Consider the following 27,668-nt stretch of genomic DNA (forward strand, 5'->3'; position numbering starts at 1 on the left):
ATGTAAAGTTTCAAGTATTAAATATTGAACGGTTGAATTTCTCCATTTACGTAACCTCGATTCCAAAGATTTCCATTTCAATTTCCTATTTACTCGGATCTTGTTTCGTACTACGTGTCGACGTTCGTTTGTATCGTGGTTAATCGTTTGATTGTTTTAGGAGACGAAACGCGTGCTCGTGTCTCCTCGTAGGATATGAAAGACATCGAATAGTGTCGACCACGCGACCGTGGTGGCTCGAATTCGTAGAGGAGATCCTCCAAGTAATCGATAGCTGTTAATGCAATCGAATTTCATTTAGTTTACGATGAAATTCGCGGTTTTTCAAAGCTTAACGAAACCAGGCTGGTTACTGTCCAGGCTGATTCCGTGGATGTTCCCGAAGCTTGTTTGTTATCGAGTCTCGAATTGAATAATTCAATAACCAGTGTAATCGTGCCACGGTCCTCTTTGAGCTCTGTATTGTGCTCCGTTAATTTGAACCGTCTCGGGTGTTCTGTAATAAACCGTCCTTAGTCTGTCGTTATTATTGTTATTGACCGCAGGCAGAAATTGAGGACTAGGCACGAATGGTTTCTGTTGCTGGCTGACGGGTCTGGAGACTTTGTAATTGTTTTCAGACGATTGGAGAACCGTATCCCTTCCGATTTGTCTGTGGAGAGGCAGAACGAATCCGCTGGGTAAGTTAGCTTCCTGATTCAGAGTCGGTGTTAACGCATCGTTCAACGTGACATCGTACTCGCTCTCTGGAATATCTTGCAATGGATGCGTCACTTCGTTGATCCTTTGTTTCACGCGGAAGTTCTGAGGACCCGTCGGGTGTTCCTGAACTTCGTAGACATTCGAATTCTCGTTTGTCGTTATCCTTCCTTTGTTACGAGCCGTAGAACTTTGCGAGCTTCCTTCGTTATCCCGCGTAGGGTTTGAAAACTGTTCATCGTGCCATTTACCTAATCCCTCCTCGAAATTCGGAGAATCCTCTGGCTGTTCCTGTTTAGCTTCCGTGACAAATTCGTGTTCCAGTAGAGATTTCTGCGTTTCTTCCTCCCGTTGTCTATCACCGGGTTTGCGAGTCGCAGGTCTGCCTATAGACGTGTCGTATTCATCTGGTCTGCGTTCGTGTTGGCTCTCGATTTGAATGCTTTTATACGGATCGTAAGGTTCTTTCTCGCGTTGTTCCGTTTTAGTTTCTCGGCTCGATTCGCGGAGATTCTCTTGCGCAGCCGACTGCTGGTGCGCGAAGTAGTTTTTCCCTCGATCTTGAACGGGGGTTCGTTCAGTCGGCTTGTCCTCGTCGCGTTTTGGCGTGGTTGCTTTCGCGCCGACCGGCGATAAGCCTCGCGGATTCGGATTGCCGCCTCTGGACGGCAAGAACGGTCGTTTCACGATGCGAACTGCCGTTCGCGGAGGTGGAGCTGGAGTGTCCTCCGGCTCGTCGTAATATTCCTGCGAGTATTCTTCCATCGACGCGGTTTGATAGTGACCGTCTTCCCGTCTCTCTTCTTGATCCTTATCCTGATAATCCGCCTGTTGCTGCTGGTTCGTTCTACGAGGCTCTTCGTCTTGCGCCGGTTTCGATGCCGGTCTCTCGGTGTAAGTTAATTTCTCCGAACGATCGTTCGCGGGTTCCTTCGAGGTTGTTTCCATTTTGTGAATCAGCTGCTCGGGCAGACAGGTGGTCGCCGTTGCCAGGGTAGTTGTCCTTTCCGTACGATCGTAACCACTGCCTCTTCTAACCGATGCATCCGTCGTATCTTGCAGATCCTTTGATCTTGGTCCTGTTCTAGATCTATCGATTTCTCTCTCCCTGTCCACAGGTCGGGCCGAGTACGGTCTTTCTTGCTTCTCAGCGTCTTGCGTTCTTCCTCGATCACGATCCAGCGATCTGTCCACGGTGCGATCCTTTCCACGATCGAGGGATCGATCTCTTCCGCGATCCGCGCCTCGCTCCCTCTCACGATCGTAGTAGCGATCTCTAGAACGATCCGGGTGTTTTCTGGGTCGCAAATCCTCCTCGTCGTCCCGATATCGAGGTCTAAAATCAACGATTCAGTTAACGATCTTAGGCCATTGAAATTACTCTTCTATGGTTTTTGTGTCAGTACCATGTGGTTATGCGATGTTCCGTTGTTAGACAGTAACAACGTGATTTGTTATCTTTTTGTTACGTGCGATCGGTTGAATCGAATTAATTGGTTACCACGTACGAATATAATCGTTTCAGTGTTGTGTACGTACGTTACCTTACCTGAAGGGTCGGTCCCTTTCCCGGTCTCTGACGTCGTAAAAGTCCCTGTCCCTGTCTCTGTAAGACGGTCTTCTTCTCAACGGTCTTCGAATCGGTCGAACTTCCTCCAGTTCGTCGTCGTAGTAATCGTCCTCCGCGACGTCTGCCGGTCTTCTTCGAGGTTCTTCTGTAACATTACCCCGCGCAACGCGTTTACACAAGCACAAGAAAAAAAATCGTTGTTTCAAGTTTCCTTGATTTACCTGTTGATTGAACAGCAGTCGCTTTGTAAGCGTATTTGTCCTGTTCGGAAAGTGGCACCGGTCTTCGAATTTTCGGAGGAGCCCTCGGTCTCGAATAAACGGACGCGACGGGTGCTGCTGGTTTTACTAAACCATCTCCATTCCCGGGTATTACGGCAGACGCAAAACTGAGGTCTTTGTCGTCGTATTCGTCTCTGTACCTGGAAAGTAATCGAATCCCAATTAATCGTAAACTTTCATCGAACAATTTGCAATCAATTTTTACCTTTTGTCCGAGTATCGACGATCGTCGGTGTCTCTGACCCTAGATTCAGTTCTTCGGTCATCCAACTCGGCGTCGTCGACTTCTCTGGAAGCGGATCTTGCCTCTTGATCAGGATCCCTCGATCTAACCCTGGCGTCTTCTTCCAGAGGGTCCCTCAGTCTGGTAGAATCTCTTCTATTGTTTCTACCAGCGTATCTATCCCTGTCCTCCCTGACCGCTCCTCCTTCGCGAGTCCTCGGGGCATCCCTGTCCCGAAAGTCACGATCGCGATCCCTGAATTCACGATCCCGGTCCCTTCTGTACTTTCTATCGTCGTAATCGTAATCGTCTCTGCTGTAGCCACGCGGACGACTGTAGTCCTCGTCGTAGTACTCTTCGTCGTAGTAATCGTACGCTGGGCGTCGTCTGAACGGTCTTCTTCGTCTCGGTGGGTCTCTGTCTCTCGACGATTGTCGTCCAGTGGCGATTGTCACCGGCGCCGGTGTCGTCGTCGTCGTCGAAGTAGACGTGGTGGTAGTCGTGGCCGCCTTGTAAAGGGCATCGTTCCTGTGCCAGTACTTCTTCGAGTTGGCACAGTCCACTTCGGAGACGAAGTGGCAGATGAAGGTCTTCTGATCGAACGCCGTGAAATTCGCGCAGAGGAAGTCGTAACGGGTACCGAACAGGCAATGGTGGTACACCTTGAAGAAAAGAAACGATAATTATTTTTCAGTGAAGAGCAGGTGGACTGTTAAATCCCATGGGATTTTCGTCAAAGTTTCATACTTAACGGATACTCTTAGCACACTTTTCAACGAAGACAGATGCTCGATATTGGTAGACGCAACCGTGGTAGCTTTCACACCACGACTACGTGCGCGCGAGTAATTGCTTAGAGAGTACACGAATATGTATATCGCGCTATTGTACGTACAGGCAAGTTGTCTTTGTAAAAGTATCTACGACTGTCTGGCACGTATAGCCATGTCGGATTATCTAGAGGAATCATCTGGAATCATTCAGAGCACGTCCTGGCTCGTTCGTTCGGAGGTTCGATTTCGTTTCTACGAGTTAACAGCGGTTCACTCTCGTAACGCTGTTGTTCGTTGAACGAATCCTTTGCTCTTTCCTCCTCGTCGATCATTTCTTTTCGTTTCGTATATATGCTTACTACGCGTCAGGGACAAGGAGTTTCTCTATGCTTTAGTAATTTTATTGGAAAGTGGATGTCCTCAGTGAGCTAGATTGCAGGAAGTTGCTTGTCGCTTATTTGCATGTCGTGAACGCGCGTCGGATTGAAACTTACTCGAAACTGTTGTTCCAAAAGCACCGTCTCGAGTTGGCTCGGTTCGACGATTTCTCGATAATGGATCGCCAGGATTGCTCAACTTTTGCCCGGTAAATGTCAGAGCAACGTTGACCGCCGGTTCGGCAATCGATCGGACAAGCCGGATCGAGTGAAGGATTTTCGCGATCGTAGATTCGATGGAGCGGAACGCGTGTCAAACTGTATAATTTGTTTTCCTGTGGCCGTACAAGGCGGCGGTACAGGTCTCGCGGGTTATTTCCTCGACGAATGTTAGATTCAGAGGAAGCTGGTTTGCAAACATTTGCATGACAATGGCCCGTTCGCTCGGTACGTTGGCCGAAACAATCGATAAGGAACGTTGGAAAAGGGATGCGTTGCAATAGCTTTCACAATCGTAAGATCGAGACGCGTGGATCTCGAAACGGTCAGGGACAGGAAGTGTATCGTACCGCGAAACTCTTCTCCTCCTTCTATTCTTCCAATTTTTTTCATCGCAGATTCATTCGCATCATTTTTACGCTTTTTTTTTCATTTACTGACCGATTCTCGCAGCCGGTCTCGCGAATCCGGTGGAAGAAATCCGAAAGGCCAGACGTTGTTCGGCTTCGATCGCGATCGACGTCTGTTTCGATGATAGAGAACCGGGGGAACCGCAGTCATGGATCGTTAACGCCCGTTCATTACGCGAGTGGACGATACACCTTGTCAGAAAATCTTTCTCCGGCATTCATCCAGATGACACTGACTTTCCTTTTCACTAGAACGGTCACGATACCCACTTTTACTCTTGCGTTGCTCCCGATCCGTTCCGAGTTTCTTCGTGTATATACACGATTGCGAACGGGTTTTCAGAACGGTCGTATACACACGTTCTTCTCTTTTTTCAATTCTAAAGTAGCCAGTTACGAAATGTCATTGATTTTTATGTTATTTGTTTAGCTCATACTCAGGGGACAAGAAAGAATAACTGGTATTAGATAAACATATGTTCAAACATTCACTGCCTGCTTTCTGTTTCTAAGAAACTCTGCGTTCAAAGGGTTAAGGTAACGATGTAAATGAACATTGCCTGAACAAACACAGTTTTCTAATAAATGGCTACCTTCTCTTTTCGCAGACGGTTCGTGTTTATTGCTCAAAGCAGACAGACATTGATAGCAGCGGTGCAGAGAATGCGCCGATATAGGCTGATCGAACTCGAGAAACTGGACCTTATTAGATCGAGTCTAAAATGGTTGCTGATCAGCGCGTGAAACGTGTCCGGTCCACTGGCAACAGGTACTTTCCCAGCGCGGATCCGTTCGTCCTTCGTCTTACAATTTTTCACGGATCTCTTGTTCCCTATGGCGTTTCAACTGATCATTTTGTTCCAGCAAGGTCTCTCGAAACGAGAAACATCGAACCTGGTTTAATTAAGAAGCCTGCCAGTTCCAAATGTCAAAGAGGAGGAAAGAAAAGTGGATCACCGAACGCGATCTCCTTTCTCCTTCGACGATCGACGAAAACAGCCGCAACGATCGTGTCGCGAAAACAAGTCGTCAGGTAGGATAATTATTAACTAGCGCTATCTTCTCACCTGACATTTGTGAGGCACGCTCGCGTAGAAGCCGTCGTGCAAGCCGTCGCATTTGAAGTCGATGTCCTCCGGTATACTGTTATAAAACGGGTAGTCGCTCAGGTTGTAACCGTTCAGTTCGCGTGGTAAATTTGGATCCCAGATATAATCGATCTGCGGAATCCCAGTGAGAACGTGACCCGTTGTCCCGTTCGTTTCGCTGGCCGCCGTGGTAGTCACCTGAGGGAAATTCTTCGTTAGTCAATCCGTTGATAGAAATACCGTGGTTCTCTCGGTAACGGTCAACGATGAGCACTCGTCTAATGATGTCACGGTGCCGTTTATGCGCGAAGGTAAACCTGTATCGCACCGATGTTTTAACTCGACTTTAATTAATTCAACATCATCAGCGCGCGTCGCGGTGTAATCAGAGAATATCAAGATGAGGATTACGGATGTATTAGAAAAAACTAGAAAACAATCCCGCGTAATGGTTGCATCTTTGCCACCGTATCGTAATCAGTTAGGAGAAGATGCAACTGGGAAGCGTGTAGGATGAGACGCGTGGTATAATCCGAGCAGTGCATCATCGGCATTTGCATAATCGACGCTGTTCTATTCCTGTACCGGTAAACGATGGAATCGAGATGCAACCGTGATCGATGCACGCGGTCTCGGTTTAACACGTTGCACGTTCGCCGATGCAACGTGTCACGATTCGATTAAACGCCTTCGCAAAAACAGCCTCTATAGTTCTTACAGGACGTAAAATCGAGCCATACCTCGGCATCCTCGTTCTCGTTTTCGCGTACGTGACTCTCCTCGGTGGTGCTAGTTGTCGTCGTGGTCGAAGTGGTGGCGATCTTGAATTTCGGTCGCGTAGCCTTGAGCGCGGCCGAAACTGCATCAGCCAAAAGGATTCCTGGAATTTTCAAAGAATATTTAAAAACCGGTCGGAAATTTTTCTTCTCGTGGTCGCGAAGTTTCCCGATTAAGGGGAACGGTAGAGGTTCGATCGTTGGAATAGAGAAACGTGCTAGCCGGAGGATAAATAATCAAAGCCTGCTACGCATCCAAGGATTGCGCAAACCACGAAGAAGAGTCGTTGTTGCGAAAGCTGCGCGCGAGAAGAGTAGCGAGTACTCGCCGTCAAAGTGTTGCAATTTTCGCGGCGCAAGTGAACGCGTTCGGTTGGGTAATTGTTTTAGCAAGCGGATCAAGGCTGCCTATCGATCGTTGTCATTCAACCACTTTCGTTGATTTATTGCTCTCGCAAATGATACTAGCAATTGTTTCGTATCCTTTCCTTCGACTTTTTTCCTCGTTAACGCGCGGTTAATTGACGGGGATCGTTTGGTTGGAGGGCGCGTGTAATTGATTGGAAACCGGTTCAAGGTCGACGAATCGACGAGAACTGATGTCAGACAGGACGACTGATCATCCGAAGCTCTCACAACGAAATGCTTTCGTCGTTTCTCGCTTTCCAAACGGAACTTTAATGATTTCGGTGCGAGGATCTGTTTACGGGCCTTCCGTGAGAGTAGTCGTCCCGGTTGTTGAAAAGCACGTAGCCGAAGAACGGTTTTACACGCGTTCGTAACGGGATCGTTGTTCTCCGAGGAAGGATCGATAACGAGCGTACAGGAGGTTACATAAAAATGAATGATGGGAACGAGTTCGCGTTCCTCTGGTGGGAAACGTTCGCGGGGGCACACCCTTGCTGGAAACGTAACGTTTTCGTGACGAAACAACGCCGATTCGTGCGGCCGACGTAAACAAATTGCTTCATCCCGATTGTGTATCGCCAGCCAACGATTGTCTTGCTCGATTCCCATTGGAATGGGAATGTCTTGACATTTTCATTAAAAATGGGCGTGGCGACATTGGCTTCGTTTTGCAACGATCACGATCACCAACGGCGCACGGTTCTCCTGGATTTCTTCTCGTCTCGTATGAATCGCGCGGATGAACGTGACGAAGGTCAGGATCGTTTTCGGCGCGTATCGTTGTACGATTTGTCGCGATGGAAATTTTTCAGATTCAAAAGAGTCGAGGCAGCGGTAGAGGATACCGTACCGTTCGATAGCTTTCAAACGAGTTTTCGAAGGCCTCGAATGTCTCTCGGACGCAAAGAACGAACACTCGTCGAACGGGTGAAAATGTCAGGAACCGCGTTTAAAGTTGCCGTCACGTTGGTTGCATGTTTTTAAAATGCCTCGCCGTGCCGTTGCGATTGCAATCGCGTCTAAGCGGTTTTGCTTTCCGCGATAATATTATGAAAGTTTAGCAGAAAGTACATGTCCTTCGAAGTTGTTTACTCGAAACGGTCCGTACCGATCGGGGAATTTCGGAGCCCGCGCTACGGAACAGGACAAAGGAAGCGACCTCGTTGACATGCGCGACGGGTTACCCCTTTTCCTTCGTGGAATCTTTTTGTCGAGCTTGTTTCGCGCGTCACACGCAACCACCGTCTTCGTCCCGCGCGCGGTGAATACGAAGCGTAGGATTCGTCCGCGGTGTGAACGAACCGCCATGCCAGCGGCGAAATGCAAAACGCTCAGATGGAAGGTCGACCGCTGTCTTCGACATTCCTCTCCTGATATGGAAAAACGAAAAACGCTAACTCCGCGGCTCGTCGACAGAAGATTTCTACCTCCATTCAAAAGTTTTGCATCGCGATTCCAGTTTAAACTTACCACACAGAGCGAGCAGAAGCCACCTTTTCTCCCGCATATTGGGTGCTACTGTAACAGACAGAAAGGTTTTCTATTAATTTCTACAGCTGTTTCGTAACCCGTTGAAAATATTCCTTCGTAATTACACGTTATTTTACTATCTAAACTCTCGATATTGACTCGTTACGAGCATAATCGAGACGTATAGTCGAACCGGCGAGAAGGTAGAGACCGGTACAGAGGCTCGAGCATATGGGAATGGATAGGAACTTTCTCTGTGCTGTCACCACTGCTAACCATATAATGCAAGGATAATGTGGGTGTTATATAAATGTACGATCACGTAATACCGGGTGTGACTTTGCCGTCATTGGTGCGCGTCTCGCTTTTATTAATTATTAAAACAAAGAGAACGTTGCCACGAAGCCACCTTTTCCTCGGCGAATATTCCTTGGAAAGAAACCCCTTGGTCGGCGCGCGATCTCCGTCCTTGTGCGGAGCAAATAGTATGCCAAGAACGGAGAACGCGGTACAGGTTGCTGGTAAAAATATTTCATCTGGGTGTATCCCGATGGATTTACCAGCCAGCCGACCTTCGACGTTCGATTTCGCTTATTTTCACAACGAAACAGGACAAAGTATTCTTGCTTCGCTTTGCTGATAGTCCTTTTCACTGGAAATCCTATGAAACGTTTTAGAAAGGCGAATTGTATGGATGATAGGAATTTTTTCAGTGCCGTCTCGGTTTCCGCTCAAAAATGTAGACCACTCGGTGCAGGATCGTTCTCGGTCCGCGGCATATTTTCGCATTAATTAAGCGCTCTATCGCGCTCCAGTTCGCAGACAGATCGTTACCGTTCGCGTAAAAGCGGCAGGAAAAGGAGGAGGATCTTTGCCACTTGCAGAAACAGAGAATCGTTGTTTCGGTTACACAAGTTTCGTTATTGCTTTCCTCGTTGGCGTCACAACGGGCGTACAAATTCTCAGGCGTGCTGGGAATTTTAGTCAGCTAATTTCTTTCGTTCCCGTTCCGGAGATCGTACGAAGAAGTCGCGATTGCGCGGATCGCGCTTTCAAAAAAATATCCTCCGTCGATGGTTCCCGCTTTTCCCATAGAATCGTGGAAGTTTCTAAGAGGATCACGATGGTATGCAAAGAAAGTTTGCTCGAACTGAGGATTCCTTTTTATTATCGACTCGCGCGCACGAAACACGACACTCGTAACGTTACCTTACGGTAAATTACGTTACGTTACAACACACGTAACGGTCATCCTGCGGCCGGTAAAGGTCACCGGAAACGAGTGCCTGCCACGAGCACTCGAGCTTCTCGATCGATTCGATTTCTTAAACGCATCGCAACCGAACACGCTTCTATTCGAAACCGTTTCTCTCCAGACTTTCTGATCGTTTCGTGAAATTCCCGCTGAATTTCATCGTCCTCGAAACGAGAATTCTCTCTCTTCGACTCGAGGAAATGTGCCATCGAATTTGAAGAAAAAAATGTCCAATTATTGCGAAACGATTTCTCGAGACATTGAGGATTTTTTCAGATCGACAATCCGCGAAGGCGTGGTTACGAAACTCGATAGCCTTCAAAAGCGATACAGGTTGGCGCAATAAGCTTTCATTTCCTCGTGCTTGCTGCTCCAACACCTCCGTCGATATTGCGTTATCGAATGAATTCGTCGCGGAAGAAGCGCGACCCGACGATGACGCGAGCCGAGTTCCGCGTTTTTCCACTCCTTTTCTTCGGTCAACCGTTTCTTTGTTCGTTCACAGAAACTCTCGGTCGAAGGAGCACAATCACTTTTAAAAGCAGAACGTGAGAATCGTCTAGCGGTCGAGTCTCGTTGCTTCGCTCGATTCGGTTGAACACGCGAGGGAACGAAGCTCGCGTTCACCGGAAACTTGAATCACCGATCGGTAGGCGATGGAAAAAGTCGACAGAAGTCAGAGACACGGACGTTTATCGATACGTTCGAAGTAGATTCCACTGGTCGCGAGCAGACATTCCGTGGCTCAGTTTTTCGCAGCGAGGCCATTTACTTTCTCGCCGCTGCGCCGTCGAGCTGATTTTCAGATTATCCTTCGATAAGCTTGCTAGATAATCGCGTAGGATACTTATTATTGAATCGGGCGAGGTCAAGGCACAGGGCAGTGCAGTTGGACGGTTGAAAAAGGAACGTATCCGTGTCGGTGGATGAAAGGAAACGAGGAAAATGAGGGAAACTCGTCGCGTTTCACACGCATGCCAGATGGTCTACGGATAAGCGCGATCTTCATCATAATCCACGTTCCGTGTAGAACTCGTTCTCGTTGCATTTCCAGCGTACAGCTACGTAATTGAGCCGAGTTCGTCTGTCGCGTTTGTTGCGAGAAATGTAGACAATATTTCGTAAGGGTACCGTGGCTATGACGTGCTGGATTATGAACGTAGTTTTCCTTCGCATCGTTAATCTTTCGCGTCGTCTAACAACAGAAGGATCGCTGCTTTGTATGTAGAAAGTGTCCGATTGTGCAGGCGAACGTGTTCGCCACGAGCCACCGATACTTGCTCGAAGAATATGGAAGACGATTGCATCGCGATCGCTTTTATTCGATGGTTCGAAACTAGGCTAACGCGACATTTTTCGCGGATACAGGCCTCGACAGAAAAATCGCGTATCGTAACGCGGAGGTGCGCCTTTAATGGTGGCTGCTTTTTTGTGTCAAGGTGCCAGAATTAGCCGGATAACGTTGACAGTTGTTTGGCGGGAAAACAATGGACATTGGATCACGAGAACGGGAAGCTACCTTGGCTATCAGCCGATTTCTCTTATTAGGATTTCGAAATTCTTGTTTCTCGTCGCGTAATTCGACTCGTCTTCCACTTTGGATGCTGTTCGATCGCTCGCATCACGCTCGGATGCTTAGTTTCTCCGTGTAAACACACGCTGAGAGAATCTTTCGGTAAACACAATCGGGGTAAAAGCGGTCGATTTACGTAATCGCGCGCAACGCTCATTCATCGACGATAATCGTTGTTTCGATCGTCTCGGCTCGTTTTTATAAATTCGCCGGTTTTCCGGTCGAGTTCGTTCAACCAGGAATCAAAGTTCCCTTTAAACGAGATAAGCTCGATAACGTTTCCTACAAAGTTGCCGAGCGTTTTCCTTTTCCCTCAACTGCGCTTGAGAACCGGCTTCAGAATAAATGATTTCACTCTCCGCCGCGAATCAAATTTATTCGACCGTAACCGTTCTCGACGTTTTATCGGTACATTGTGTAAGCTTACCGAAGTTACAGTTTGACAAATCCAAGAATCGTCTCTGTGTAAAAGTCGCCAAGTTTTTTCTTCGTTGGAGAAATGAACGATATCGGTGACAAGATATCCACACTTTCCATTCGGTTTGATGCTGGTTCGACGATTTAGAATCCAATTTCGTCATCGTTTCTGGGACTATTTTGTAATCGATCGTTCGATGTAATTCCGAAACCGCAGAAAAGAAAACTGGCCGGAATCGGAAATCGAACGATTCTTCTTCTTCTCGTTCCACGAATTTCTTCCTCGAGAAGGAAATACTTCCATGTATAATTAGAGCAATTAATGTGTCGTGAAGTTGTTACGCTTGTCTTCTCCTCTTTCTCTCCCGCAGCAACAACAATTGTCCGATGCTGTGTCGTACAACAGATACTTTACCGTTGCTTCCTACCGGCATCGTAAATTACAGCCAGGTCTATAAATTACACCGCCGCGCGAACTGTATCGAGATGGAGAGTTTTAAGCCGTTCCTTTTACATTCTCTCTGTTTTTCTTCTAAATCTCACGAAAGGTTTCACGTAAAATCTTTGTCGCGATTCGTCCGAGGTATCGGCGTTGATTATTCCCGAAGGAAAGTCAATGATCGATGCAGATCGAGCGGACATCATCGAAAGTGGACATAGCGCAATATTCACGCGTGCCTCGTAGAACAGTCTGTGACACACTTTGTGTCAAGTTTCGAAAGCGACGATGCTCAAATTTCGCTCTATCCTTAGGCGAAGTATAACACTCGGAACGAACGTGTCTTTCACCTATCTCCGTCCGTTACGATCGCGATTATCACGCGAAATGATCGTTTTCCATCGTCTTCGAAAATCCAACAGGAAACGATAGGCTCGTTAAGCTATAATAGTTTTGCTTTTCGTTCCAGAATAGAACAGAATAGAATTTCGAAACTGCTTGTCTGTAGATTCGATCGACAGTTGATTAGAGGCACCGATAGAATTCATTTTCAAGTCGCGGTTTCACGGTCCCGAGTAACCGCAGAAACGACACAGGGAACCCTTCAATTATCCTCGTATACCGTGTAAGCGTTGTTAACCTTTCGGTAACGGAGATTGAACGCGGAGGAAAATGAATTTAAAGGAAGCCGCGTATGACGAAACTTTTCTTCGCGGCTAGCCTGTCCAATTACGCGTTCCTCGTGAAAAGTGTACGCTCCTTCGGAATCTAGCTAGGTTTTACTTCCAGCTAGAGGATAGAAAATCGTTCGAATTTCGCGGCGAATCGACGGCCCACGATTCACGATCGGATCTATTCCGGCTGTTCGATTACGACCAAGTAGCTCGTTTATTTTTCCGACGGCGTATAGCGGGAGAAAGCAGACCGCGGCCGAACGACGCTCGTTCTCGTGTCGTAACGCTGCTCGCGCTCTATCGTTTATTGAAAAAGATCCGTTTGAATATAAAACGACGCGTGAACAGAGTCCGCAGCGAATTACGCAACGATCTTTCATGAAGCTCGAGGGTGGAAGAATTTTCTCGAAGATTTTTAGGGAGCGGTGCCGAGAGTAATTAGGCCGACTAGGCGTGTCACGACTCTGGTCGACTCTGCTCGCGAATGAAATTCACTTTCGAGCATGTGCAGCACAATCGGCCACGGAATCCGTCGATCGAAAGTGAACGTGGACGCGTTAGAATGCAATAAAGAGGAAGGAGAGAAGGAAAGAAAGGGAGACAGAAGGAGAATGGTGATTGCTCGAAACACTGTCGAGGTTACGGAAAATCGCGATAGATAAACCGAACACAGAGAGGCTGATAGGTTCGTTAATTTTCCTAGATCGGTAATAAAAATACGTCTCTAGGAGCTGGCTGACGCGCGTGGCTCGATTAACGGCTAAATTACGCTCGCCTCTTTACCGTAGCTGGTGTTGTAAGCCGCGTAACTTGTCGACGATGTTACGTTACGGGCTGTATGGAAGCGTAAATTCATTTTATGTGCCACGATTCGAACGTGAGAATGCGATCGAGTAACGAGAATTCTATCCTTTAGACATTCGATCATTTAAATGGCCAACGAGAATCTATGCCGATTCGAATCGCGCTTTTTCCTGATTCGCCGGTGCGTGTGCTGTTATCACGCGCACCGACCGTGCGTTTCCTAAGACGAAACTCTCCGCTCATTAGAGCGGCGGAATAGAAATTCTTTGATTCCTGAGGATTCACGAAAATACCTTCGGTATCGTTTTTTTTTTCCCTTTCACTCGATTAAAAAACGCGTAACGAGCAGAGAACGCGTGTAGGAGGTGGGCTGCTTACTTCCCGAGAAATAAGAAAACGAATGGAAAGTAGAATTCGACGATAGAACCAGTTAACCGTCCTTGTCGTGCGAAAGGATAAAACGAAAGGGAAGAGGAGGAGGATGCGATAGCCAGCGAAAGTCCTGAAAGTTCTTTTATCTTCCTTTTTAAATTGCCGCTCTGCTCGGCTCTCGTCCTTTCACGAATTCGTGCGTGTTACATTTGTCAGCGATGATTGCTCGATAATTCGAAATCCAGTTCAGCGCGAATTTCTTTTCTTTCCTGCGAATTTCATTGGCCGTCGCGAGGATCGAGAACCCGAGGGAAAAGCGTTTGGATACGTCGCGTTGGCAGAGGTGCACGTGTGCACACTCGTAGTTTTCTCTTCTTACGAAAATTTCGCGCGTCTAAATACCAGAGCGTTGCGTTACGGCTTACAATCTGCTCCTTTTTTTTTCTTTTTTCGACTATATCGGGCGGAGTGAGTTCTTTCGAGCGGTTTCACTAGCCGCGAGGTACGATTCGCGAGTCGGTTGGAACGCTCACGTGCAGGGATTGTCGCAAGAAAAACGTTCCGCTGACATTCTGCTCCAGAGCAGAAGCCGCCGACATTTTTTTCCCGCGGATTTAAACACCGTGATTACCCTGTCGCTTGAGTAATCGAGATTTCGCTCGCGTCGATTCGTCTGGTCTAGATTCGACGGCAGGAAAGACAGGTAACGTTCGCGAGTATAAATAGCGAAGGAATTGCCGCTACTTTCGCCGATGCTAATCCGTCAGAAACGATCGAATCGTTACCTGGACTTTTCAGGCTCGTAGAAATCGATGATCCGGTAAGGAAAGCGTTAGTTTAGGCAGAAGAAGAAACAAAAAAAAAAAATGAAACAGACCTGTCTCTCGGCTCCGCTGATTCTTCGTTAATTCCTCATGAAAGCACGGTCCTCACATCGAGACGCACTCGAAATATAATGTATGTATCTCGCACCTGTACACCTCGAGTAGCCGCGTTTGCCAGTGGTACGATCGCGTTTAAAGACACGAATGGAAGTACAAGTAAACGTGGACGGGGGTGGATCGATCGTGGAATTTTCGAGAGGTATCACCGGTTTAATCGGCGCGTTCGGAGGTTCAGGGTAAGACCGCGGCGTCCGGTCCGGCGAGGAGACTGCGCGATGGAAGTGGAAAAGCCAGCGGCAGGAGCGTTGTGCTCCGGCCAACGTCGTCTGATCGAGCTTTCTACGAGCGTGGATAAGGTCGAAGAGGGGGCTGAAACGGGCATTGGCGTCCCTGGTATCCTCGCATCGGCGTAGACCACAGGTGAAAAATCAGGCCCCACCGAGGGAAAGGCGAGTCCAGGTCTCTTTGTTGCGAGAAGGCACCTGCGTCGCCACCTGATAGCCAAAGCGAATGCAACTCGAAACGAACACCGGTGCTCGTTGCTAAACCTTTCAAACTTGACTCTCGAACGAACCGTTTAGAAGGCCATTAGATTCTTTGGACAATGCGTTCATCCTTGGCGTTGTTACCTTTACACAAAGGGATCGTTCGATTTAACTAAAGGGTGGCGGCTGACATATTTCGAGCGGTACGAAAGCAAAGGTCTCGAGTCGCCTTCAGGGGATTCCAATTGGCGCATCCTCCTTCGACGATCAAACCCACTCGACAAATTATCCGCGTATCCTTCAAACGGCAGAAATCGGGTGAAAGCGAATCGACGAGGACAAAAGTCGCGAATCGAGTTTATCGCGCCTCGAAGATCCTCCGATGATATCGATCAAGATCTACCGCGCGTTGTTCCCTCGGCTCTGAAGAAATAGGAAGTTCCTCATCCCGTGACGCTTGCGAGACGATCGTCTTTCGCAATCGAACACGCCATGCCACCGAGACGATTGGATTTTTCAATAAATCACCTTCAGGGTCGAAGGCGTCCGGCGAATAGAATTGTTGCTACCGAAGAAAGCATTCTTTCCTCTTGTTCGAGGAAATCCGTGATGAAACAGTTTGTTTAAAGGAATTAACGAGAAGAAGTTTATCACGTCCGCTTCTCCCAAGTTCATCGCTTTCCCTAAGGACGTCGAATCCTTTCTTTCTCGATACTCAAGGTCGACGCGTGCAGCGCCCTTCTTTTTTTTTCTCTCATATTTTTCTTCTGGAAATGAGGTCGCGTCCACGCGGAGGTTGTTGTCCAGCCAGCAAGACGAGACTCTCGTTCGGTTCGGTTCGGTTCGGTTCGAAGCAAAGTTGCAAAATTCAACACGCGCTGCTCCGAAGGTGTCCCGCTTCAGCGACAGGTTCGCGTCACGCCTGTTGATCTTTCGAACAGGATCGTCGAGAATTTCAGGACGGGGCGTAAGGTAGGCCCGTGATATTTGCGCCGATGATCCACTCGAGGAGCGTCTCGACGCGGCTCTTCAACGCGTTATACGAGTTTGCTAGAAGGTTCTATGCAAATTTGAATGTCCAAGAGACGCGTCGCGATTACCACGGAAGCAGAAGCTACGACGATGCAATCGATATATTTTCTTTATTATGCCCGCATCGTCGCCGCAGTGGGACGCAGTTGGAATAATCGGCGCCACCCGGTGACTTTGGCCTTGCTGCTCTAAAAATGTGTCCTCTAATCGAAAGTCGGAGTTTCGTAAATGGGCGCGTCAAATTTCTACTCATTTACCTAATGACCCATCGATTGAAATTTCCCTTTCTCTTGGATTTCGTTCCTCGATTCTCTAACGATTTCGAATGCGATCGAAAAGCAGAGAGGAAAAAATAGAGATGCATGCAAAACATAGATCAGTTGATTTCGAAGGCAAGGTTTGACGGAGAAAAGGTAGGGAAGGTAGTGGCCGTTCGCGACGACCACTCACTTTCTATTGTCCAATCATGCCAAGAAATTGTTCGATGCGATTTCGACTCGTGCGAGTGATCGTTGCACGAACCTTCTTTTTACTCGCTGCAAACACGCTTCTCATTTAGCATGTTTTTACGGGGACGAAGAAACGTAGTCGATTATGAAATGAAAAATCTGATCGAACACGGTCTTGTTACACGGTTGGAAATTAATGCATCTGTTATTCTTTATTGAAGAATCGAATTCAGTTGTATATATAAGGCGATTAATGTTAAATTTCTATTGTCTGTCGTATGGAGGAGATTTCGCGGTTGTATTTGAACGATTCTATGGAAATTGTCGGCATGCGTGATGGATCCTGTTGAGAGTCTATCTGGATCGTCGCTCGTGTAATTTAGCATCAGAGAGTATTGCAGCGCGCTGCTTCGACGCTGTCTCCGCCGGCAAGCTAGGAACTCACGATCAGTTCAACGATTCTCGCTTCTTCTAAAGTTATCTCTCCTTTCTCAAACTGACTGTACAGGAATTTCCTCTTTAACGGGCGTTTAAATGTTCACTGGATACTGCGACTAGCGTTAGATCTTGTTCCCGTTCACGTCTCTGTACAGGTCATCGTTGATGCCGTACAATCTTGGCGAGTCGTTGCAATCGACCTACAGGTATAAGAAAAAGATCGGTTGAATAGCATTTGAATAACGAGGGATAAATAAGGAAGAAATGAGGATTGATTATACTTTGAACCACCAGTCACAGACGCGGGCCGACTGGCTGAAAACCGTGCCGTTTGGACAGAGGAAGCTAAATTGACGTCCATTTGGCAAACACCAATGCCAAACCTGAAACAATATCGGTAAAAGGATTGAAATGATGGTTCGTTCTTTTGTTACAGGTAAAGCTGGATCAGTGTTAAAGATTGTCGGGTGAACTCACCTGACATCTCGCTTCGGGATCGGCGTAATAGCCAGGTAACTTGCCTCCGCAGGTAAACGTAAGGCCGAAAGGTACGGAATCGTAGATCGGGTAATCTACGCCAGGCGTGTAACCGTCTACTTGCTGAAACGTGTCGATAAAGGTTGCTGCTTAACTTAGTAATAATTTCATTAATATTAATTACTCGGTAGAAATTAGTTACAGCCCCGGCGTAACGCGTTTCCCGCGTTCGAGGAGATTAACATCTCCGCCGGATTCGGGACGATCGAATTATCATTTTATGAAAATTCATAGGAGCAAACAGTTGTGTGAATTACTTCTCGATTTCACTCGGAAACAAAGGCAATTAGCCGAGAAGTGCAACTTGTTATTTGCATTGCAATTCTCTTGTAACTCTGTCGAAAGAGTATAGCTTTCGTCATCTATCGTTCACAATAGAACGTGGACCAAAGGAGGATGCACGCTTTGAGTCGCGTTTCCTTTGGCTGCAGCATACGCCATGGTTGCTTGCAAACCACCGGCTACTAATTACCTCGTTAACACTTCGACCAACGCGTTTAACAGTGAATATTGATCCTTTTAACAGCGAACCAAAGTCAACCGGACGAATGCATTTCCGGTGCGAGAAATAAAGAGTTCTACGGTTTAAACTGGTGTTTTTGTTTCTTGTACGGTGGCTAACGATCCGAAGAGCTCCTAAACAACGTGTAAACCCCAGAGAGGCTACCGTCCAAGGGGATCTCTCCGTGAGATCTTTTTCGCAATTGGCGATCGGTCAAAATGAGAAGAAGAAGAAGAAGAAGAAAAAAAATGAGGCCGTTGCGACACACGAAACGAGCGAGTTGGATCGAGCCAGTCCGGTGCGTGTACGTGCCGATGTCTGACCGGAAGTCGGGTTACATTGTTCCCCGCAAGCGGATGCGCATCTCTCTGCCTTTGTATTCGATCTTCCGTCCAATGGTAGGCGCGCGCGACCGCAAAACACGGCCTCCACCCTCTCGACATGACTGATAATTTTAATAAAAAAAATGTAGAAAGATAAACACGTCGCTCATCAACAGTCGAAGCGCAATTAAGATAGGTCAGGGTTTCGTTCAATCTTTCGAGATACATCGTTGGAAAGAAGGGGCGGGTTTAGTACATTGAAAAGTCGGAAACTTTTATGTTTAAAAAGAGAATTTCCGGAGGCGCGTACCGTGAACGTTACCCACGATAATAATCGTCAGATTAATTAATCATTTTCAATTATCTGGCCGCTGCCTCGACGGCATTGAAAATTTGCTTCCCTTCCATCCCCGTTCACGGTCATCGTTTCCGGTGAAAATGAATACGCTTGCAAATTCGATGATCACGGGGAACGTCCGCGTCGCATCCATCGAACGGTTTCGTCATTTCGGGAATCAAACGCGAATGGTGTTTGCAAATTATGTTTCGTTGGTATTGCTCAATCTTGTCGGAACACAATCGGACAGATGAAACACGGAAACTTGAATTAATGCTCCCTGGACGAGTTTGTGTAACGAAGCGCAGATTGAGCGCGAGAAAGCACTTACTACACGAGTCTGCGCAACACGGGTTAATTAATGAATTACTTAACTCCGCCACCTGATGAAGATGACGCGAGGAGATAGCCTCCTCCCTGTGTCGTTGTTGCACGTGAGAAAACGCGATGAATATAATAATTTCTCATTTTAATTCAACACTGCTTTCGTAAAGGTATTGTGTCCCGGTTAACGTTGCGCAATCGCAATGACTTTGCGATCCAAAAGTTTTTCGGAGCAAAGCTTCCGATGTGACACTTACCGCCATCGCTTGGTACAGCATAATCGCGCCGAACGTCAAGAGCGCGCACAAAATTTGGTATCGCGAAATCATCTAAAAAAAAAATGATCAAAATTTACATTAAACGAACGAAGGAAAAAATTTGAAAGTTTTCGTACTATGTTCATTTGCAGCAATTAGAAGTTTAATTAAATTCAATTTTGTTTTCTTCTTTTTGAAGTTTCAAGAAGGAAATCGAGTTACCTTTTCGTAGGAAATCCAATCACCTTAATCCGCAGTATCCTTCCACGTGGTGATCATTTATCTCAGGGTGATCGTTGGTCTTGGATCGCACAATGCACTCAACGCTCCTGACCCAATGGACCTACTCCTACGAATTTCGTCTTCACGATGCGACGGACAAGGTTTTCGTTCTCGGAGGATGCTACCACGAAGTGGTGGTATATATATGGCTTTAGAGATCGGGCAAGAACAAGGGGGGGTTCTTGAGAGCCCCTCTTTCCTGGGGCTCCCACACCGGACGAACGGAGAAAGAGAAGATCCCAAGGAGGTAGGGGAGGGATCCATTTCTGCGATGCCGAAGATTCTTCTCTTACGCAATCCTTCTTGTGCTCTTACACCCGTGAAAACACTGGTAACGATCCTACTTGAATCAGGGTTCATCATTTTTTTTCTCAATTCAACGTTTCGAGGGGGTAGCTTCTGATAACGATATTAGAAATTTGCAGATAAGACAGAAGGATCGAGGGAAGAATTTTACTAAATTTTACTAAAAAATTCGCGTGTACATCGAATTTCTCAGAGAAGTTTTTTTCTTTATCGAATTCGATAGATTTCGTAAATTGAACGTGATCGTATCGATTAATTACACTTTTGTCTGTTGTATTCTAGGAAGATGTCCGGGATTATTTCACCGATACTATCGATCAGATAGGTAGGTGTTTTCGTGGGATTCTGCGGTAGAACGGAAAATCCTCATCACGAACGGCCGATTACCAACGCTTCGGTAAAGAGGTAAGAATTAAGGCTTCTACCTGTCCATCCAAACTCACTCGATTGCAACGTTTACTTTGTTCCTTCGTGATATTTCTACAGGGTCAGCGATGGAAATTCGGCTACCCTTTGTGTCTCGCTCCTTTCGAAATCGTTCGAGATCTTGCGCGATGCAGGAAACGAGGATTCTCTTTTTTTTTTTTGTCTGCGATAATCCGCTCGAGGACGTTGTTATTAAATTAGGGCCATGAAAAGGGGAAGTTTTGCGGGTACCACCTCCTTTCTTCGGATTCGAATAAATCGGCGGAAAACGCGAATCTCGTGCCGTTGTCTGCTCGATCTTGCTCTCGGTACCCCTCTAATTTTCGAAGCCCGTTCACTGCCAATTACCGTGCCACATAATTGCCCACCGCGAACTTTTCGAGATTGACATGCAAATTCCGTGGAATCAGATGGATGGTTTTAGCGACCGTGCGCTCGCCTCTGTTTCGAATTAGGTAACAAAGTTGTGCATCCTTTTTCGAACCTCCGTTTCTGAATAATACCCTGAACAACCATCAGCGAGCATAAGTGTCGTTGTTGAATAGAATTATCTTTAATTACATATCGGGTAGTTTACAAAATCCGCGCAATACTCGTGGGAAGGTCTGGCCGTTTCTTCTGCGATCGAGAATAACACGGATTCCTCGCGATACTGCGAACAAACTGTCACCGTTGATGACGAAGAAATCGTGTCTCTTCTTTATTAAACAACCTATTATTAAGAATGGTACGATGGCGTTAGAAAGTTATCCCTCCTGCTGAGCCAGCTAATACGAGGTTGTTTCAATTGAAGATTCTTCTTATCGCGCGTGTTGTATCTTAATGTCCCCGTTCCGAATCGTACGATGTATAAAGTGAGGGTGTTGCGGCCGATTGTGGCGGTGGCATAGAATGAACGAATGGTTTTTTCTTATTTTTCCATCGGGAAGGTAATCAAAAGGAGATCATCCGTTTTAATGGACACTTTCGTCAGATGGTTACCTCTGTATTCCGAATCTTCACACGCTCGGCAATGTTCAGTCGCCATAAGCGCTTTCGTAATTTCATAACTACTCGACTTCCGAGCATCTTTCCTGTCCCGTACAAAAGCGACACGAAAGTCTTTCTCACGTTTCTACCGTTGTTTGGTCGATTAAATATTTAATTACGATACCGAGTTTAGCAATTCGATCGTCCTCCCCGATTACCACTACGACAAACTCTCTCTCTCTCTCTCTCTTCAACTATATCTACCTAGGATCGATCGATCCTCCAAGTTATTTCGAATTCATCTTTGGAAATTTTGATCGATTTCATTCCACGTCCGCCGATTGTCTAATTATTTTAATTGATACCTCGATTTTTATCCGCATCCTCGTACCGAATACCGCCTACACACGATCAAATCTGTGCTATCTTCCTTACGTAACACTGCATCGCGTGGATTTTTATTGTATCCATAGTTACGTAAGTAATATAGCATCAATTATAATGAATCGTAAAATACACGGTTTGATTTTTTTTTTTCGCGCGTTGCTAAATTGTCGATAAAGGAGTGCGATATCATGGCGATCTTGAAACGTTTATCGTATCGTCTGATCGTTTATAAATCGTTTCGTCCACGTTGAACAACGATGCTCGTAATTGGCCCACATTTGGATTGCGCGAACCGTGATTGTCCAACAGCAGCAAATTCATAAGTACCTGCCACTGTTCACGGGCAAAGCGAATTCTTCGTTTCGGTCGATCGAAGGTATTTCTGGCGAAGGAAACGTTTGCGAGACCTAGTTTTCGTTTAGCGATTCGTATCCAAAATTCCTTTTCTTTTCGAGAAAGATCTTTTTGTAAGGTTTTATCAGAGAGTCGCGATAACAAAGGCGTAGACGCACGCGTGCGTGGTGGCATAGCGTTTATGGTGGCAACTGGCGTCGCGTCGCGTTTTATCAGTCGACGCGAGTCGAAGCGAGCTACGGTGTCCCAGATTTTCAGTCGCACCAGTACACGCGACAGTGCATAGCACGCAGCTGGCTGTCGATCGACCGCCGATCCTAGATCGGTCCATCCTCAGAACGGTTTCGCGGTTGAACGAGCGCGGATCGAACGAACCGGTAGCCACGTACACGACCATGTTTCCGGATACTTGGAACAGATAGCCGCGATTACCTTTCTATCAAGATCATTCGGGATAACACCTGTCTATTGGCTAGCAACGTGATTTCGTTAAGTGGTGTCCTCTTCTGTGATGTCGATGATCGTCGAACGAGCGAAGACCGCGAAGGTAATCGAAACGACCGAATCGAGTAGCATTCCAAAGGTATTTCGTGAAATTTTTTTCGAATTCTTCTCGACGAGACAGTAGCGTATCAGATACAATAACGTCTCGTTATCATGGACGGTATTTATCGAAGATAAGCGCTCGACTATTCCCGACTTTTTCTCTCGCGAATTTAAACAAAGCTCCAATTTTTCCTGGTCGTAAGGTGCGTTTCGTGTTTCCTTATCTTCCAACAATTTCTTCCGTGTTTTTCCAGAGTATCGTGATATCGTGAGAAAGCGCGGCAGGGAACGTGGATGAATTACGAGGTGTCTAGCTTTGTTCGAGTTGTTCGTCTATCGAGTGATCTATATGTAGCAGCGTTAATTAATTCGAATACGCGCTAGGGTTAACCTGTAATTAAAATAAAGGAAACATTATTGCGACGAAGTAGAGTAAAGAGCTTCGAGCACGGTTTAAATTCCAGCGACGCGAGACGCGCGCCGCGCCGTTGCAGTTCGTTCGTGACACAAGCATAATGGTTTCCGGTCAGACACCCGTCTACCGACCGTTTCCGGTATCGTTGTTACCCTCCCGTGAGCCCGAGACGAAAAGTCCTTCTATTTGCTCGTCCCTCGAAACGGACGGACGTTTAATCGTCACCGTGGCGATATTTTCGCATCGATAACGTTCCGTTGTGCTCGATACGTCGGCGAACTTTGGTATTCCAAGGTGTAACGGAAACGTTGGAAAACCGTAATAACGATCAGCGAATACTTGTAGCTCCATTTCATCCACGAACGATACCGTTACCGTTAACGCTTAACCTTTTTCTTCATTGTGCATAGATGTCCTTTCAATTACCCGACAAATCGGCTCGCACCTTCCTCAATCGTGTTACGCACGTCGATATTTCTTAGGACACCCGTTACGTAGATACGCGCGCGTTAACAGTTCAGCATTGTACGCGCGGGTGTAATTGGACGACAGGTGCACAAACGCCGCGCCTATACAGGGTGTTCTAAAATAAATCTATTTATTTATTTCGCCATTCGTTTAATACCTTTTGTACTATAATAAATAAAGAGACGGAGTAAAATTTCACGGGATGATCGTTCGTTTCGCTCGACTCGTTTCGTCCTTCGTTCTTGAATTTCTGCGCCCTTCTCGCTGAGTGGAGGGAAACTGGCGCAGCTTTTCGAAACGGTAACTGCACACAACCAGGATTCACCGCGCGGATCCGACCAACGGACGGAATACGTTAATGAATCCCTTTTCACCTGACGATCGGTCACCTGACTCGTTTCCTGTTCGCTCAAAGACCAAGCCCCCCGTGTACGCGTTCACGATTCCCGATGCTATCTCTCCGTGTGCCGCGACGGTATCCGTTTCGTTCGATTAAATCGCGCGTTCGCTTTTGTTCGAACAGGAACACGGAAACAGCGAGATGTCGCCGGGCACCGGAGTTTGTCGAAAACAATTTCACGTGTATATTTTGTAAGGAAACGATCGTTGAAACGAACAGACGGGGAAAGAAAGAGAGAAGGAAACGATCGAGCTGAGCGCAAGGTGCAACACGTGCTGCGCGACAGCTGTTTTCCGGTTCGGCTTCAGACGGTTTAAGGTTGTTTTTAATTTCGCGGCTGAACGCGTTTCGGGATACAACGATGACGAGAATAACGCCCACGAGGGCCTTTATGCCATTAAAAACTCTGGAATAGGAGAGCGTATTTTTCATCTTTATTCAACGCGATGTTTATAATCGAAAGTTTTGGTATTTTTTCAAGTATAGGAAGGAGGGAAAGCGACGCTCTGATCAGGTGAAAACAGAAAGGATCCAGGTATCATCATGGAGGACGAGGATTTTGGTTTCACCAAGAGAAACGATAATATTCTGAAGAACACCGACGATTACGATGCTAAGAAAAACGATAAGGGTAGCAACCCTTCTAATACCAAGGTTCGTTTTCCAAGGAAAGTGCTTTCTGAAATTGTTGGCAAAATATTATTAGAAAATGTTCGAATTGTATATTGTACGAAGAAGGTAGAAGGTTTACGGTTAAAGGAAGGAAAGGAGAAACTTTTGAAATTTGTTAGACAGGAGAGACGGTTGGCGGACATAGGCTGGTGATGACAGCGCCGTTATCCGGGGCGACAGGGGCCGGAAACACCGTCCCTGAGCGGGCAGCTATCGCCTCTTCGTCCTCTCCGGCTTCCTCAGTCGTTTCCAACCCGCCGAACATACCGAACGTGGTCGAGTATCATCTGAAAGTGAAGCCTGGACAAACGCAAAAGGTTTCCAGCCACGATAACATTCCAGTGAGTTACCGCTTCAACGTTCTAAAATCTTTTGGAAACATCGTTAGATCATTTTCTTTGATTTTCCCAGTCATTATCGAACAACAAAGAAGCTGCTTCGTAGTTTCATCGTACCGACCGGCGTTATTCTTTCACGAGTCACGCTCGACTGTTGTCTGCTCTTCGGTTTGTCAAGGAATGCATCCGTCTGATCGTGAAATATTTTTGTTACAGGGAAGTCCATCGGTAGAGGAGATGAAGAAAGAAACGAAAAGTTGTACGCCCTCGAACGACAACAAGAAAGATCTCGTGTCAAAGTTATCTCGTCTATCGATCGACAACAACGTCTTCGAGGGTTCCACGGATCTACCTCAGGTGTTTCAGGTATATATCTTCCCGTGTTTACCTTTACCTCTCCTCTTTCGCTAGCAGGTTCAAAGAAGGCTACTCCGCGCGTCGAAAGAATTTAACTGAAAATAAAATTCTTGTTGCGATCTTTTAAAATCCTTCATTCGTATGTCAATCACGTTACACCTTTGGCGTCTCGTCGCGTTAAGCGGGTATAATTTAAATCTCTTTCAAAATACTCTGGCCCGTAGCCGTTCGAAGGGCCCAAGAATACGTTGGGCGCTCAAGGTCTGGGCGCCCAATGGAGATTTAATTGCTAGTCGAGTGGGTCTACGCGTGGGAGACTTAAAGGGGAACGTTTTCAGGTGAAATATCTGGGCTCCCATGACGCGAGGGGCCTGTGGGGCATCAAGCATACCAGAAGACCCGTCGATAACATGGTGGCCGCTGCCAAGGCTTTACCAACCAACACGATGCTTCCTCTGATCAAGCTGATCGTGTCTCCGGAAGGAGTTGCTCTGCTGCCATTCGAGAAACGGAAACAGGAGCCGAACTTTGTCAGGATGTACTCGATCGAGACGATCTCGTACGGTGTCCAGGACCTCGTCTACACCAGGGTTTTCTCCATGATCGTGGTGCGGGAAACGGAGAACTTTCGAAGAGTATCACCGTTCGAATGCCACGGTTTTGTATGCGAGTCGAAGCATCACGCTAGACAGTTAACTTACGCGTTGGCCGCGGCATTCGAACTTTACTCGAGAACCGTGAGAGCTCAGGATAAGATGGCAGAGGTGGCAGGCAAGAACCCGAAGAAGAGATTCGCCATCGATCTTAGAAGCCCCGAGGAAATGGAGGCAGATCTTGCCGCGGATTCCGAGGCTTAGACAGCTCTTTTCCTCTTCTTTCTATCTTTTTGTTGACACGGCAAGGTCGATGAGGAAAAGTGTCAGGCAAGATTGTTGGAATGCGAGGACAACACAGGGTACGCATCGTCTGCGATGCTTAGTGTACATAGATTCTCTTCCCAGAGCAGGCATGCAAACTTGTTTAAGAGGAAAGTATTGATTTTTCATTTGCTGCTAAGAGATTTGTTGAAGTCGATGCAAGTTTTACGTATAGATTAGGTACACTTTCCGATTGAATAAACGTGAAATGATTTTAAGCGATGAACGTTACGTTTTCATAGGTATTATTTTGTATTCGATAGGCTCAGAAGAAAGAAATACTCTTTTCTTCCATTAAAATGTACTTAAGTTCAAGGTGCAGATGCGTGTTTTAGGATTCTTTGAAAGAACTGTTTACGAGCAGGTGTGTTGGTGTAATTGTTGATCGTTAATTACTTTATCGGCATTTACGAACGGAGGAATAGGTGCTGCCTATCCACAACATAATGGCTAGTTATCCAAAGATACGAAATAGAAGAAAAAAGAGACCGAAGATTACCGATTTTATTTCGGTGATTTTTGCAATTTCATGAAAACTACGGATGTCACTTGTTGAATTAACGGAAAAGAGAAAAAAAAATATATAGATTGGATTTAATTCTAGCCGCTTTTCGTGTGTTTGCGTGTGTGTTTTTCTTTTTGTCTTGCAGATATTTCTTGCAGTGTACAGTAATTTTCATCTCCAATATCTCTTCTTTTTTTTACTATTATTTAATTTATTTCCGATTTAGTATTAAGTCACAGAACCAATATCGACACACATATCAGTTGTAAATAAACGATTAACGAAAGCGTTGCTAACGATGCTGTTTTAGTGTACCACACTAATCATTCGTATTGTTTTTCTTTTAGCAATTAAGTTACGTTCCTTCGTCGAATATGTTAAGTTCTTGCACAGATCTCGTCCACGTTTAGGCTTGGGACATTTGTGTAACTCTTTTCGCGCACCAGACGATCGCTTAAGGCGATGCAAGCATTGAAAACTTTACTAACAGTCCATAGAAAAATCCCCAGAAACGTGTTCAGGAGGCCCTAAAGAATCTTTATATTACCCAAATCATCAAAAAATTATAAAATATTGAAACTGGTGTCTGTCCACGGTCAGGAAAATAGCGGATCGAACTCATCTGCGTCTAATTTACTCATAATATAAACATTTTTGCGAACCGATGCTTGCATCGTCTTAAATAGTATTAAAATATTATATTAAATTGTGTATTAGGTATCAAAAATACAAAGAACAGAAGACAAAGTTGAAGAGGAGACCGGATTCATGATTTTTGACATCATTTCCACATTGTCTTCAGAAATGCGTAAGATGAAAATTTATACCCTATTTTGTCGATATACATAAATACAAATTAAAATAACATATTTCTCATTTATTCTGCTTTTATGATGATAATTTATTAAATACCATTAACATCTTATGTTA

General features: G+C 46.2%; 3 protein-coding genes across 12 annotated transcripts; 1 reads left to right on the forward strand and 2 right to left on the reverse strand.

Annotated features, from left to right (window-relative positions):
- Positions 1-175: 175 nt before the first annotated feature.
- On the reverse strand, positions 176-15,045 carry LOC117604314 (uncharacterized). Of its 3 annotated transcripts, none has more exons than XM_034324251.2 (8): positions 14,706-15,045; positions 8,295-8,339; positions 6,381-6,520; positions 5,620-5,838; positions 2,756-3,435; positions 2,491-2,690; positions 2,249-2,414; positions 176-2,035 (listed from the first exon to the last, which is right to left on the reverse strand). In XM_034324251.2, the coding sequence occupies exons 2-8, from the start codon at positions 8,329-8,331 to the stop codon at positions 418-420; spliced, it is 3,060 nt and encodes a 1,019-aa protein (XP_034180142.2). In that variant the 5' UTR covers positions 8,332-8,339; positions 14,706-15,045; the 3' UTR covers positions 176-417. The 3 variants fall into 3 exon arrangements, with proteins under 3 accessions (XP_034180142.2, XP_034180143.2, XP_034180141.2); XM_034324252.2 differs by having other exon boundaries at positions 2,249-2,411; positions 8,295-8,342; XM_034324250.2 differs by having other exon boundaries at positions 8,295-8,342.
- On the forward strand, positions 541-26,989 carry LOC117604320 (uncharacterized). Of its 8 annotated transcripts, none has more exons than XM_034324259.2 (10): positions 541-680; positions 4,983-5,089; positions 5,161-5,321; positions 5,417-5,585; positions 19,629-19,925; positions 20,267-20,389; positions 24,436-24,603; positions 24,741-24,962; positions 25,176-25,325; positions 25,655-26,989. In XM_034324259.2, exons 7-10 carry the CDS (start codon positions 24,493-24,495, stop codon positions 26,171-26,173), a joined length of 1,002 nt encoding a protein of 333 aa, XP_034180150.2. In that variant the 5' UTR covers positions 541-680; positions 4,983-5,089; positions 5,161-5,321; positions 5,417-5,585; positions 19,629-19,925; positions 20,267-20,389; positions 24,436-24,492; the 3' UTR covers positions 26,174-26,989. The 8 variants fall into 8 exon arrangements, with proteins under 8 accessions (XP_034180150.2, XP_034180152.2, XP_034180149.2 ...); XM_034324261.2 differs by having other exon boundaries at positions 19,685-19,925; XM_034324258.2 differs by lacking the exons at positions 541-680; positions 4,983-5,089; positions 5,161-5,321; positions 5,417-5,585 and having other exon boundaries at positions 19,785-19,925; positions 24,431-24,603.
- Positions 16,882-19,757, reverse strand: LOC117604323 (U-scoloptoxin(01)-Cw1a). The gene is made up of 5 exons (XM_034324270.2): positions 19,619-19,757; positions 19,397-19,468; positions 17,594-17,716; positions 17,398-17,499; positions 16,882-17,316 (listed from the first exon to the last, which is right to left on the reverse strand). The coding sequence occupies exons 2-5, from the start codon at positions 19,466-19,468 to the stop codon at positions 17,239-17,241; spliced, it is 375 nt and encodes a 124-aa protein (XP_034180161.1). The 5' UTR covers positions 19,619-19,757; the 3' UTR covers positions 16,882-17,238.
- Positions 26,990-27,668: the final 679 nt, after the last annotated feature.

This window comes from Osmia lignaria, chromosome 7, assembly GCF_051020975.1.
Source record: "Osmia lignaria lignaria isolate PbOS001 chromosome 7, iyOsmLign1, whole genome shotgun sequence".
In the NCBI taxonomy this organism is placed as follows: domain Eukaryota; kingdom Metazoa; phylum Arthropoda; class Insecta; order Hymenoptera; family Megachilidae; genus Osmia; species Osmia lignaria.